This window comes from Dermacentor silvarum, chromosome 4, assembly GCF_013339745.2.
Source record: "Dermacentor silvarum isolate Dsil-2018 chromosome 4, BIME_Dsil_1.4, whole genome shotgun sequence".
Lineage (NCBI taxonomy): Eukaryota > Metazoa > Arthropoda > Arachnida > Ixodida > Ixodidae > Dermacentor > Dermacentor silvarum.
In genome coordinates, this window is record NC_051157.2 from 151,105,520 (window position 1) to 151,120,064 (window position 14,545).

The following is a 14,545-nucleotide window of genomic DNA, read 5'->3' on the forward strand; positions in this document are numbered from 1 at the left end:
TCCAGCCCGATTGGCGACAGCACCCAGCAGTGCTTCGTGGCATGCTCTTTTTAGTAAGACCGCCGGTCGAAAGATCTCGGCGAAGAAGGAGCTAGCATAACGTGCCAAAACATCAACAGAATCCTAGCTGTCTTACATGCAGGATGTGCTGGCCCTTTGCCGCTAAGCGGATGACGGCATGACAGAGTCGGAAAAAGTGGTACACGTCATAAAAGGGATAGGAGATGATGCATTCAATCTGCTAATCTGCAAGGACTGTGACACAATAGACGCCATCATAAAGGAGTTCAAGTGTTTTGACAAGAGTACAGGTATTGCCGTCCGTCAATTCGCTCGACTTCTCCACACGGCAGCAACATCGTCGTGCAAAGACGCACCTCCGCCACAGCTGCCGCTGACCGCGGAACACTGTGACGAAGATCGTACGGCGTGAACTTGAGGCTTTGTCACCTACTTCCCCATGCTCCCGTGCCTGTGAGTCTAGCTCCTCCATGCTACCACTTGTCCAAGCCATCGTTCATTAGGAGCTTTCCAATGCTGGCCTGGACTCGGTGTGGCCCGTCGCTTCCTCCCGCCCGACTGACCGTTTCCCAGTTTCGCATGCCTAAGGCCAGAGGCTGCCTCCCCGCAATCCAGCTGAGTGGAGGACTGCTGACGACTGGCCCATTTGCTTTAATTGTCGTCGGATTGGTCATGTCGCACGCTATTGCAGTAACCGGTGGTCCTGGCCTCATGCGCCCTATGCTCAAAACCGTCGCCCTCAGACCAATCCTGATCGCTTCCAGCATTACCGCGAGTCCCGTCAGATCAACGGTGATGACGCTGGAACCATTCGTACCGTCGTTCACCATCTCCGCATGGTCACCAGTCCTGTTCGCTGTTCTCTCGTCGCCCATCGTCTAGCAATACAACCGAGCTCAATCGCAGACTGCAGGCCTTCCTCCTGAAAACTAGACGATGCAGCTCCCGGAGGTGAAGCTGTATTGACGAATCGCCCGCAAAATCATCTGACCAGTTTGCCGACTAGACGCAACTTAATTGACGTTGAAGTGGACGCTGTACTCGTTGCTGCTCTCGTTGACACGTACGCACACATATCTGTGATGTGTTCAGAGCTTCGTCATTGGTCGGAGAAAGTCCTCACACCGCCTACGTTATCAACAATCCGTGTCGCCGATGGTAGAACCCTTCCTGTCCTTGAGATGTACACCCGGCAACAAAATAAGCCGGGGCTTGAAATCTGAGAAAAAGCGGAATATATCCGCAGGCTGTAGCAGTAGCCAGTAAAACTGCATGTATACGATAATGTCGTTAGCATATTCTAGTCGAAGCCCGAAATGCAAATACCAGGCTGCGTTGTGAGGCTGCAAAGACATTCAGGTTTTTATCAGATTTCATGCCCCAGCTTATTTTGTCGCCGGGTGTACTCAGTACACATAAGTGTCGCCGACCGCTCCACGACTGTGCTACTTGCTGTGCTCGAACAGTGCTTCCATGAACATATACACGGCATGGACTTCCTATCAGCTCATTTTGCCCGTGTGATTATGGCAGTGGTGTGCTCCAGCTAGACCTGCATCTTCACTCAGACGCTCCACCTATACGTCAACGGCGTTTGTGCTCCGTCGATCACGTTCGATTGCCACATTGTGATGTTTTTTTGTTGTCACTGATCTCGGAGGCGTGCGGATGTTAATAGAGATGGGATTGGAAGACGCATGGCAACACAGCAAGCAGGTTTTAATCACATTCAAAAACTCAAAAGAAACCAAACTCAAACTAGAACCCACTGAACTAATAAAGGCTAACAAAAATACAACCTAATCCTTAATAAACACCAAACATGTCCTTAATTCCACTTACACTAATTCTGAGCGTTTTCTTCACGAAAGTCTGGCAACTCTGTCCTACTGGTACCTCCCTACAAGAATAGATATCTCTCACTCAGTTCGTCGCTGTTGCTCGTATTTTCCCGGCCGGAATCTCGTTGGAGCTTTCTCAATGCCGTTGCTTTTTGCCGACTGTCGCATAGTCGTTGTTGCCTTGCAGTCGGTCCTTCAACTTGTTTGCCTCCGAAGCATGTATAGCCCGGTCGCTATTGCTGAGGTGGCAGGGAGGCTCGACGGGTTAGGCCTACTGACGTGCTCGGCCGCCGCTTCCGTCCAGCTCCTTTCCCGAGTGCCGACGTGGCGTTCCGGGGATCATCGAACGCGCTGGTCTGCCGAAGAAGGGGGATCCTCTCAGGAGTGCCCGGCCATGCCATGTGGTGCTGCTGATGGTCCAAGGAGCCTCGCCCGAACGTCTCTGAGATCGAAGGCTACACCTCGGACCGTCCGCGTCACGGACTCGGCCGAACCTCCAAGTCTCCCGTCGCCAGAGCGTAGCTGACGATGCGTCCTTCCCGGCCCAGAGCCACGTCGATAATGTTCGAACTGTGCTTTCTACCTCGATCACAGCTCGGCTCACGCGCCTCGCGGTCTCATGCCGTTTGGAACACTCTGTTCATATCGTCTTTTTGTTCTTTCCTTTTGTCGCTGGCCTCTTACTCATGACAAAGGCCCCCTCTTCAAGAATTTTTTTTTCCAAAAAACTGCTTCCTCTTGACCTTCTCTGTTTCGAACTTGACTTCTTCTGCGGTGACTTGCGTATTTCTTCCTGTGTACTCGTGGCTCACTTGTCACCACCACACTTTCGCGCACATTTCACCTTACACCACACACAACACTGCACTGAACTTTTCATAATGTTCATTGTCCCGAAACACTCTACATGAATGAACTTGCTATCAACACACGTTTGTAAAAACTGACAATTCCACTGTCCGAGGGCATTGCTAAATAATATTCTTTTTTAGCCTACCCGTTATACTTCTCTATTTTTTCCGCCTTTTCCGGAACTCCCATGCTTGCCTCCTTTTAGCCTGTTTCCTTCTCATTCCTACTCTGGCACATTTCTCGTGCAGCTTGGGATATGTGTGCCTTAACTCTGACTTCATCTTTTTCTTCTCGACCAGCCCATCTTCTCATGCACACGCGTTTTCTTACCCCGTCATGCCTTCAACCTCCTAGGGATCCTTTTGCCCTTACGTGTTGCGTGTTTCGTGTGATTAGAGTGTTTACCGGCTTTACTCTTTTTCTTGGAGTCTAAATGCCTCATCATGTCGGGTGTCTGGTGATCCCTGATAGAGGCTTCATTTACCAACGCCCTGTCTTTCCGAGGTGTAGCTATTTTCCCCTCTACTACCTTCAGTTCTTTGGTTATGCAAACCTTACAAACCTCGATCGGGCTGTCTCCCATCTTCCTATCATTGTCTTTCTTGATAAAGGGTTCTCTAGTCGCGACCTTCTCCTATATGACCTCACAGGTGCTCTCTAATCTGCCAACTTCTTCTGGCATCTCTCTCATGTCATGCAGCCCTGCTACGCTATCACAACTGTTTTCCGTCTTTACCTCGCCCTCACTCTATTTCCGTTTCAAAGCATGTGCTCTCTCTTGCAGCATGTTAATCTCTTTCTCTAGAGACTGTTTCTGTTCCTCATACGCTTTCTTAGCTGCAGCATGCTCTGCTAATCTAACAGCCTCAAAACGTTTCCGCTCATCCTCGATTAATTTGAGGCCCTGCTCTCTGTTGAGCTTCTGCTCACGAATAGTAGCCAATATCGCCTCCCAATCCATCTCTGCAGCTCCCGAGTATCAGTGACATGGCTGTATAGAATCCGGGAACGGATCCTGGCACAGGCTCGTGAATTGTGATGTGTTTTTGTTGTTTGTCACTGATCTCGGGGGCGTGCGGGTGTTGATAGAGATGAGATTGGGAAACGCATGGCAACACAGCAAGCAGGTTTTAATCACACTCAAAAACTCAAAAGAAACCAAACTCAAACTAGAACCCACTGAACTAATAAAGGCTAACAAAAATATAACCTAATCCTTAATAAACACCAAACATGTCCTTAATTCCACTTACACTAATTCTGAGCGTTTTCTTCACGAAAGTCTGGCAACTCTGGCCTACTGGTATCTCCCTACAAGAATAGATATCTCTCACTCAATTCGTCGCTGTTGCTCGTATTTTCCCGGCCGGAATCTCGTTGGAGCTTTCTCAATGCCGTTGCTTTTGCCGACTGTCGCATAGTCGTTGCTGCCTTGCAGTCGGTCATTCAACTTGTTCGCCTCCGAAGCATGTATAACCCGGTCACTATTGCTGACGTGGCAGGGAGGCTCGACGGGTTAGGCCTAGCGACGTGCTCGGCCGCCGCTTCCGTCCAGCGCCTTTCCCGAGTGCCGACGTGGCGTTCCGGGGCTCATCGAACGCGCTGGTCTGCCGAAGAAGGGGGATCCTCTCTGGAGTGCCCGGCCATGCCATGTGGAGCTGCGGCTGGTCCAATGAGCCTCGCCGGAACGTCTCCGAGGTCAGCGGCTACACCTCGGACCGCCCGCGTCACAGACTCGGCCGAACCTCCAAGTCTCCCGTCGCCAGAGCATAGCTGACTATGCGTCTTCCCGGCCCAGAGCCACGTCGATAATGCTTGAACTGTGCTGTTTCTCCCTCGATCACAGCTCGGCTCACGCGCCTCGCGGTCTCGTGCCGTTTGGAACGCTCCGTTCATATCGTCTTTTCTCTTCCTTTAGCCGCTGGCCTCTTACTCATGACACTCATCAAGTCGTGATGTGCGTGAACTTGGCGTCCCGGCTTCCCGTTTCTGATGGCGAGAACGTCTGCGCCACGTGGCGAGCTCGAGGAGTGTTCGACCTTGCGCGCCGGCAGGAAACCACGGAATAAAAACTGGAAGTGATTTGATTTCACAACCGAACGGGCATTTTGTAGCGTCTTTGTCTTGCATTAGCTCCATACATTGTAACCGTGGACATATGGATCGAGCCTAGGCTTGTTCCTGATATCAACGCACAGCCAAAGACTGAGGTGGAGCCATGTCTGACACCGAGACCGAGGCGCGCAGTGACAGACAGGGCTTGCAGACCGAAGGCCAGCAAGCCCCGACTTCGGACGCTGCGTGCGCTTCCACCGCCGTAGTTACTTCTAAGATCGTCCGCCTGCCAGAGTTCTGGCAACGGAACACCATGATCAGGTTCCTGCAAGTCGAGGCCCCATTTGAACTCGCGAATAACATAGCAGAACTGAAAGTACCTTGTTGTGATGAACGCGCTTCCGGTGCCCTTCGACGAGATGGCTGCACATCTCGCATTGTTCGCTCTCAACCTCCCACCATCATTTTATGATGAAATGACGGCGGCTATTCTACAGCGCGCAACACGTCTGAACGCTCATGGATTCAGCAGCTATTCTCATTTGAGGAGCTGCATTTGAAGTCGTCCAAGCCAGTTGCTTCGCTTAATGCTCTATCTTCTCGGCACACGGGCACACGGGTTCACACTACCGACAACGCACTCCTACATGAGAAGTCCAAATGGTTCTTGGCCACTGCTTCCACCCTGCGCTCGCTGCATTACCCGACAAAGTGATGGAAATTGCCAGCCCACTTCCATTGGTTACTGGCGCTGCGTCACTGTCAGCGTCGCCCTTTGCACTTCAACTTCAACTTCACGTTCCTCATCGCCATTACGCACCGCTGACAGCACCGACATGTATCACCGCATCGTTTAATTGTGTGACTGACTATATGAGCTTCTGGTGACAAACACTCGTCGACGAGCTTCTCCACGACTACGTGACGTGGTCGTCGCTTTACTCCGCCATATTTCCGCAGCCCATCCAGCGAGCGCTAGCACCTGAAGAAAAATGCCCGTGTGCTTGTGTGTAGTGCACGTTAAAGAACGCCAGGTGGTCAAAATAATCCGGAGCACTCCACTATGGCGTGCCTCATAATCAGAACTGGCTTTTGGTACGTAAAACCACATAAAGAAGAAGGAAGGCAACTGTACATTTCCGGTATAACCAAATATGTACAGCCAAGTTTGGTTGTTCCACACAAGCTTAACCATTGCTGCCGGGAAGATCGCAAGATGAAGTGAATGGAAGACAGAAAAGTTTGAAAGTGAGAGAAAGACGAAGAAGGTTGGAAGGAAGGATTGGAAAAGGCAACTAGTGATTTCCCCCTTGGTGAGCCAGTCCGGTGCTGCCGTCTACGTGAAGCCGTAGCCAAAGGGGTTTGTTGGCTCCGCCGAGGGGCCATAGAGATCCATACACCACGCATCGGTTTGTCAGGAACCGAGGCGACACACAGGAGCACAAGAACAAGAGAACCAGCATAGCAGGTTTCTATAACCGAACTGCGCGTGTCGTGCTTGCGCATTTGAATCTTTGCAGATAGGCTTCCACGCAGGTCTTTCCACTCAAGACGTGCTCCTTCACCTTAAAGAAATAGTAATGGACACAATGTGCGCTCATCCACGAGCCGTTGTCGGAATCGACATACGGAAGGCATTCGATACCGTGGCACACACCACTATCATGGCTCAGGCAGGTGCAATAGGACTCAAGGGGAGAGTGCACAACTTCATCGCAGGTTCCTTGAAGACCACACCATTCAAATACTCATCGGTCAGTGCAGTAGCCGCGTGTACCCAAACAACGTCGGTGTCCCTCAATGATCTGTCATTGCACCAACGCTATTCAGCCTTGCTATGCACACCTTGCCCAAGATACCAAACACCATACCAGGAACAGCATCATCTCATATACGCAGACGACTTCACTATTTGGGCCACTGAGGGCTCAGTGGGACAGCTGGTCTACGGAACGCCATCGACGTTATACTATCATATACAACTAAAATGCGGTACACATTGCGACTGAAAAAAAACTGAGTATGTTGTAATTCAGGGGGACGGCGCATCAAGCCAACCGAAAAGGAGAAGCAGCTTATAATCTGACTATAGACCAGCGTTCCACAGCCAGAAAATCAACAATGACAATCCTAGGAATGTGCCTGGACGACGACTGTACTGCCAATACATAAAAAAAGCGAACCGTGCGGTCATACAAGGTAAGTACTGCACGTATACTGCGTCGCATCTTAAACAAGGCGCGCGGTGTGAAGGAACAAGAAATGCGGCAGTTTGTTCAAGCATTCGTGATCTCTCGCATAACACTATGGACTTCCATACCATCCGGTCGTGAGAACTCAGATGCGCACCCTGGAGCGCTTAGTGCATGAAGCCAGGAGATTCATTACAGGCCTTGCCAAAATACACGGGAATGGACGCTCTGAAAAGCTGCAGTGGTCTGAACGCAGGATGCCCCTACGGGGTTTCGAAGTAGCTCCCGAGATACCACGGCCCTTTCCATGGTGATAGAACAAACTTCCGGTGTGAACTCTGTTGTACAAGTTCAGTCGCCGTCTTCTAATTAGCGCCGCCGTGTTCGCGAAACTGTGGACGCAGATTAGATCAAGCCCTTCTACAATCCCTCAATGTTTTCATATGCCTAGATCGCCATGATGAGCTCTTTTTCCCCGCGTGACAAATGTAACGAAGAAGAAAGCCGGATAGGCGCATCTCTAGTGTATTGAATATAACGAAGAAGTGCAGTTCAGCCAGGCACATCACCAGCGTTTACGTACTGGAGTAGGTTTGGACTGATCGCAGGGTAAACCCTTCACACAGAATTCCACGTATTCCTTCTGGCGTACCCTGTCTATGAACACACTCACAGTTATTGAAGCGCGCAGATTCTTCCTGATACAAGTTAAGCGCTGAAGCATGTAAGGACTCATTGCACACAACATGGCGGCACCCACCACATTTGTGGCGACCGCTTTGGATATGCCAAGGACCCAAATTCTGAAATTTTCCTCAACTTGACTCATTGCATTTAGGCCTCCTTACGTCCATTCTGAAAGCGTCCTTAGTTAGGCGCCTTTAATAGAGGCTTGCTTCATGCAGCCTCCGTAACGTAACGCAGCCTCCAGGCTACCTTCATGCTGTCTTTCCTAACTTTTTGTAGCGTTAGCTACACTGGCCTAGCCAAGCCCGTTTCGCGCGGCACATCAAGAGCCGTGCTGCGCATGCGCAAGGATCAGTGATGTCACACGGCTTGCGCACCGGAGCCGGCACCTCTCGCGCACTCCGCCGCCGCCGCGCTTCTCACCGCCGCCGGTCTGCGCATTCCATAGGAGTGACGTCGTAGCCGTGGTAGACGCACTGGCGCCGGCGCGCGCTCGCTGTGCAGTCGCCGTCTGACACTGCGCTGGAGCCGCTGCGCTTCTGACTGGCGTTTGCCAGTGTGGTATAGCCATGGAGAAGGAGAGCGCAAATGCTGCTCAACAGCGCAGAAGAACGGAGAAGCTTGACTCATCGGATCCCGAAGTAGTTTCCTGGCAATTAGCGGTTGAGCGTAGGAGACAACCAGGAAAGCTAAGAATAATCAGCTGAACCTTTGCTAACGCTACGTATATCCTGGCGTAGCCGAGCTAAGCCACTGCAACTTTTTCACTGAACGAAGACTTCTTGGTAGCGCTTTAACCCAATCCTTTCACTGAACTGGGGCTTCTCGGCAATGGGCGAGCATTGCCGAGAACTGTGGTGCTCGTCTGCGCACCACAGATATGGCGAATTCTTTTGGCAGAACAGGAGCCGGTGCGAAGAGCAGACAGGAGCACAGAGAGGCTGCGCAGGAAGAGTGCCACTGCTTTCTCTCCCCATTGAAGCGTTCCATGCGCTCCGAGAGCAGGTGTGCGGGCGAAGCTGTATCAAGTGAGTCGATTGTTTATCTTTCGGCGGTGATTATCGCGCGGACGTCGCTTCTAGGCCGCCATCGGTGCCGTAAACAGAACTATAACAACGGGAACAGCAACCAAACAAAAAAGACGTGACGCATGTGCATCAAGTGACTTCCCTCATACACCGCTTTTCGCATGGGAGTGGATCGAACTGCTCTCGACTGCTCTCGGCTTCATCAAATTGCTCCTGTTCCACAGTGTTCTTGCATCCTGTTCGCACATTGGAAAGCAGCTGATATTGAGTGAACAGGTTTGAGGGTTCTTTTGAGTGCTCCTGTTCGCCCAGTGGAATGCGCCATTACTTTCCGGTGGCCGGCTTGCAAACGAGAAGAAACGGCGGCTTCAAGTTTCGGCAGATGGTAACGCCCTCGATACAGAGCTCAAAGTACAAACAAATTTGTACGTGCATATTGTCACCGGTATAGCAGATTTGATAGTTGATTTGAGCATGTGAACAAGATTGAGCCTAAGAGTTATCGAACTGTCACTCATGGCCATGGCGGCTGGTAACACTAAGTATGAAAAAGAAGTTTCGAGTTGTCTACTCCTGTCTACCCGTTCTTTTTTTAACCCTGCAGGGCAGCAGCCTTAATTACCTTGCAGCCAACCACCCCTACTGGCCTCGCTCCATGATGTATGCTGTGTCCGCGGGCATGGCTGGCCGGTGGTACCAACCATGCGATCAGGGTGCTATGTCGAGCCACGGGCCCACAGGCTACTCGCTCGGCAACACATGTGGGCACTTGTGCAAAAAATTCAAGGTACTACGACAGAACCAGATTACCGATATTGCCAAGGTAAGCACAGACTGTTTTTATATTGCTGCTGAACCAAAATAAGTATATATATATATATATATATATATATATATACCTACATACATACATACATACATACATACATACATACACAGGGTATCCCAGCTATTACGCAGCCCGATTTAAAAAAAGAGGAACGGCGTTACGCGAACCCAACCTAGTGCGTATTGTTTCCAGTACAGTGGAGTAGCCGCCAGTAATTTTTTCGTTACTGAGATTTCATTTATTGTAAATAATTATCTAACTCGAGAATTACTGTCCTAAGTATCAAAGTATCAATAAGAAAGTTGTAGAGCAACATGAAAAACTCCCGATAAAGCTTTCTGTTGCTCAATACGTGCTGCATAAATGTGTTTTTCCGAGTGTGAAAGGAGCCCGCGAATACACGCAGAATTGCCGCGCCACTGGACGCTCGAGGCACTTAGCGCGTATTCGCGGGCTTCTTTCATGCTCGGAAAAACACTTTTATATAGCACGTATTGAGCAACAGAAAGCTGTATCGGGAGTTTGTCATGTTGCTATACAACTTTCTCATTAACACTTTGATAATTAGGACAGTACTTCTCGAGTTAAATAATTAATTACCATTATTTAATAAATCTCAGTAACGAAAAAATTACTGGCGGCTACTCCACGGCACTGGAAACAATACGCACTAGGTTTGCTTCACGTAACGCCGTTCCTCTTTTTTTAAATCGTGCTGCGTGATAGCTGGAACATCCTGTATATATGAACGAGAAGAAAGGGAACCGAGGGGCCCGATTTCCGATTTTGTTACTCACTATCATAGGAAACCAAGAAATATAGACAGCAAGGACAAAATAGGGGAATTTTCTTGTACTCACTAATTGAATTAAAGAAATGATAAATTAATGGAAATTAAAGTGGATAAACGAAGCAACTTGCTGCAGGTGGGGAATGATTCCATGCCTTGACGCCTTCGCATTACGCGTGCGATGCTCTTACCATTGAGCTACCGCGGCACCGTTTTCCCATCCACTTTCTGGGGTGTTTATGTTTTACTGCTAGAACTTATCCTGGGAGTGTTAGCCAGTACCACCACTCACAAACCTTGGCGGCGGATGTGGAACATCCTTTCTGCCGCAGGCGCCACGAGTACGTGATCTGTTTGCGTGAAGGCAAGTGGTCAATAAACCCACATATGCTACCTGAAGGCATAAATGTTGCCGGATGCGAGAGCCTCGTTATGTAATGAACGAGAAGTAAGGGACCAAGGGACCCGATTTTATTAATCATATTGTTACGGAGAAGGGGGTTTAAAATGTATTTACAGGGATATTTACAATGCGGCCACTGGCATACAAAACATACAAGATGGCAAAACCAATCCGCGCGACATCAGAGAGCGCCGTCGTCTTCCGCTACTGTCCTCAGGTTCGTCTCGAGCAGCACTTGGTAACATGAGCCCCGGCGGCGAAGGCGCCGTCCCGTTGCTGGCTAGAGCGTCCGAGTTGTATCGCTTGATGCGGGTGATGTGTACGACATCGGTGGAAGGTCGAGACGTGGTGGGATCGAGGGAATTATTTCATATGTGACGTCGGTCACTTGGCCCCGGTAAGGGCCAGAGTAAGGCTAACTTGTCATGACGGTGTCCAATGAAGGAACCTATCACCAGGGTTGAAGTGGGCATCGTCATAGCGGGCATCATAGAAGAGTCGTTGCTTGTCCTGAGAAGCGGTAAGGCGCAGGCGTGCAATCTGGCGTGCCTCTACAGCTCTGAAGATGGCGTCACGGGTGTATTTTGGTGGAAGGTGCGAGGTACTCCAAGAAGCACAACGGATTTACGCAGCTGGCGCTCCTTGGCTGCATTGACAATGCCATCCCAAGGCGAGAATGCTTCAGGCACGTCGCAAATCGTGCCCACCGTCATCCTTGCCCAACCGCGTGACCCTTCGCGTGACCATGCCACCTTTTCCGGCACAGACAACACCGACGTTGAAGACTGGCTTCAACTCTACGAACGGGTGAGCGCGAGCCATCACTTAGACCAGACCGTCATGCTCGCTAACCTGCTATTTTACCTTGCGGGAACGGCACGCGTCAGGTTCGATACTCACGAAGAGGAACTCACCAGTTGGGACCTGTGCAAGCGAAAGCTCACTTATTATTTTTTTTTGGCAAGCATTTTGGCCGCCGGCGTGCCGCGCAGAAAGACATTGCGTGTCGAGCTCAGACATGCATTGAGCCCTATGTGACATATATTCAGGAAGTGCTTGCTCTTTGTCGCAAACTTGACGAGAAGATGCCGGAAGCGGAAAAGGTCGCGCACATCCTCAAAGGAATCGTGGAGGACGCTTTTAAGCTCCTCGTTTTCAAGAACTCATCGACAGTGCAGGACAGTGCATCGACAGTGCATCGACATGATTGCTGAATGCCGCCGATTTGAAGACGCCAAAAGCCGCCACATTGCTCACACTCTTTCTTGCTTTCCTAATACGGCTGCAACTTCTACCTGCGAGGACCTCCGTTTCCCACCTGTGCCGCATGCATCCGACAGTATTGTGCGCATCGTTCGCCGGAAGATCGAAGCTGCATCTCCTGTTCCTACCCACGTTCGCGGCCCAGACGACTCCCACGCTACAATATTGTGTTACCCTCCCACATGAGTTCTACTGTCCTCCAGCAGCTTCACAACGAACCTACAGCAGGCCATCTTGGTGTAACGTGCACTTATGATCGCGTTCGGCGGCGTCGTTTCTTTTTTTTTTGTCCTGGGATGCGAACTGTGCTAGCGACGCAAGAGACCACCGACGCTTCCTGCCGGCCTTCGCTGCCTATCGATGTCCCATTAGAGCTGTTCTTCCGCGCCGGCCTCGATTTGCTCAGACATTTCCCTACATCAGCATCCGGGAACAAATGGGTCGCTGTCGCGAAGGTCTATGCCACGCGTTACGCTATTACGCCGCGTACTTTCAACCAGCTGTTCTACCGATATTGCCGACTTCCTTCTGCACGATGTTATTCTGCATCACGGAGCGCTTCGTCAATATGTACTCACCGATCGCGGTCCTTACTTCTTCTCCCGTGTCATCGATGACCTTCTACGCTCATGTTCCACAAAACACAAGGTCACCCCCGCTTATCACCCTCGGACAAACGGCCTCACCGAACGCCTGAATCGCACCATAACCGACATCCTCTCCATGTACGTTTCCGCCGACCACCGCGACTGGGATGCTACATTACCCTTTGTTACATTTGACTATAATTCGTCACGACACAATACGGCAGTTGGTTCACCGTTTTATCTTCTTTTTGGCCGGGAACTGACACTATCCATGGATACTTTATTACCAGCCGCTCACAATAACCATCGGAGTACGCAGAAGATGCCATCGCAAGGGCCCACGTTGCGCGTCATATCGCGCGCGACCGCCTTCAGATGTCACAGGTGTCACAGAAGAACCGTTACGATTGCCGTCACAAGGATGTATATTACGCTCCTGGATCCGTAGTGCTCCTCTGGTCGCCAACTCGACGCGTTGGTCTCTCAGCGAAGCTTCTACCACGCTACCATGGTCCTTATCGCGCTCTGCGCAATGTTACCGACGTGACATATGAGATTGCACCGGCAAAGCCAATGTTATCATCTGCGCCGCTCCAGACTGACGTAGTTCATGTTGCCCGGCTAAAACCGTATAAACCGTCCGCTGATTCTGCACTCTGACCTGACCGGATGGTGCGCGTGTTTTCGCCCGGGTAGTAATGCCGCGAGACAGAAGAAGACCGGCACCGAAGCAGAGGTCAGCATTAGGGTGGCACCGAAGACGAGGAAGTAGAGGTTGCTCCTCGCCATCTTGGCAGGTTGCTGTTACTCGCTTGTAAATATTTGTAAATATACGTTTTTTGCGCAAAAATATCCCTAATGCAGACCGTTGTACGGAAAGAGTTGGCTAATGTCGGAGTCCATTCACTGAGCCCAGCCCACAGACCTAACTACCGCTCACCCGGCGTACCCGATCTATACCACGAAGTTCGTACGCTCGTCCTCGTTATCGGAACCCGGAAGAATGGCGCACTTCTGATGAAAGGCCTATATGCTTCTGCTGTGGACACGTTGGACATATTTCTCGCCATTGTCGCAGCTGTTGAAACACGCAGCCTTGGCAGAGCTATCGCAATGCCCGAAGCCCGTCTAGCAGTCCCAGCCCACCGCCACGCATTGAAGAAGACACCGCTACAACATCTCTGCCCGCACGACAAAACCGTTCCCCTTTGCCACGCCCACGTCTTTCCCGCTCGCCTCTGCCTCGACGCTCTCCGTCTCCTTCTTACTCCCGCCGCTCCTCCGAAAACTAACTGGCGCAGTTCCGAGAGATGAGCCTGCCATGACGACCCGACCCGAAATTCCTCTGCTTACACTGCCTGGCCATCATAACCTTATCAACGCGAACATGGACGGTATACCTGTGACAGCACTGATTGACACAGAAGCACACATATCGGTTATGAACTCGAACCTGCGTACGCGCCTAAAGAAAGTCCTCACTCCTCCCCCGCTCACTGTCGTCCGCATAGTCGACGGTGGAACTCCAGCTGTCACGGGAGGTGTGCCGCCCGTGTCACTGTAGCCGGACACCATACTTCTGTTTTACGTTTTGGAGCAGTGCCCACGCGAAATCATCTTAGGCCTTGATTTTCTGTTGGTACATTGGGCCGTTATTGATTGCGCTGCGGCTGTTGTCCAACTCGCCCTACCGTGTGCCGTTGACCTTCCGGATCCTCCGCAGAGTCGACTTTGCTCCACCGATTACGTTCGCCTACCTCACCGAGCCGCGACCTATATTGCTGTCGCACCTGATCCCCCTGTCGCCGGCGGCGATTACGTCGTTTCGCCCAAAGCAACCGTCCTGCTGTCGGAGAAGGTCGCATTCCCCCACGCGGTAGTCCGCATAAAGACAATGCCACCTGTCTTCCTGTGGTCAATTTCGGCCTCTGTCCTCAAGTGCTACCTCAGAGCATATCTCTTGCAACCTCTGACCCCGGCTTCCGAATACCACATTT

The 14,545-nt window shown here is 51.0% G+C and overlaps 1 protein-coding gene across 1 annotated transcript in view; it reads left to right on the forward strand.

Moving 5' to 3' along the window:
• Positions 1–9,269: 9,269 nt before the first annotated feature.
• LOC125944816 (uncharacterized) overlaps positions 9,270–14,545 on the forward strand; it is a 28,465-nt gene continuing 23,189 nt past the window's right edge. The window contains exon 1 of the mRNA XM_049666182.1: positions 9,270–9,499. Coding sequence (XP_049522139.1) covers positions 9,332–9,499 — 168 coding nt within the window. The 5' untranslated portion in view covers positions 9,270–9,331. The remainder of the gene's footprint in view (positions 9,500–14,545) is intronic.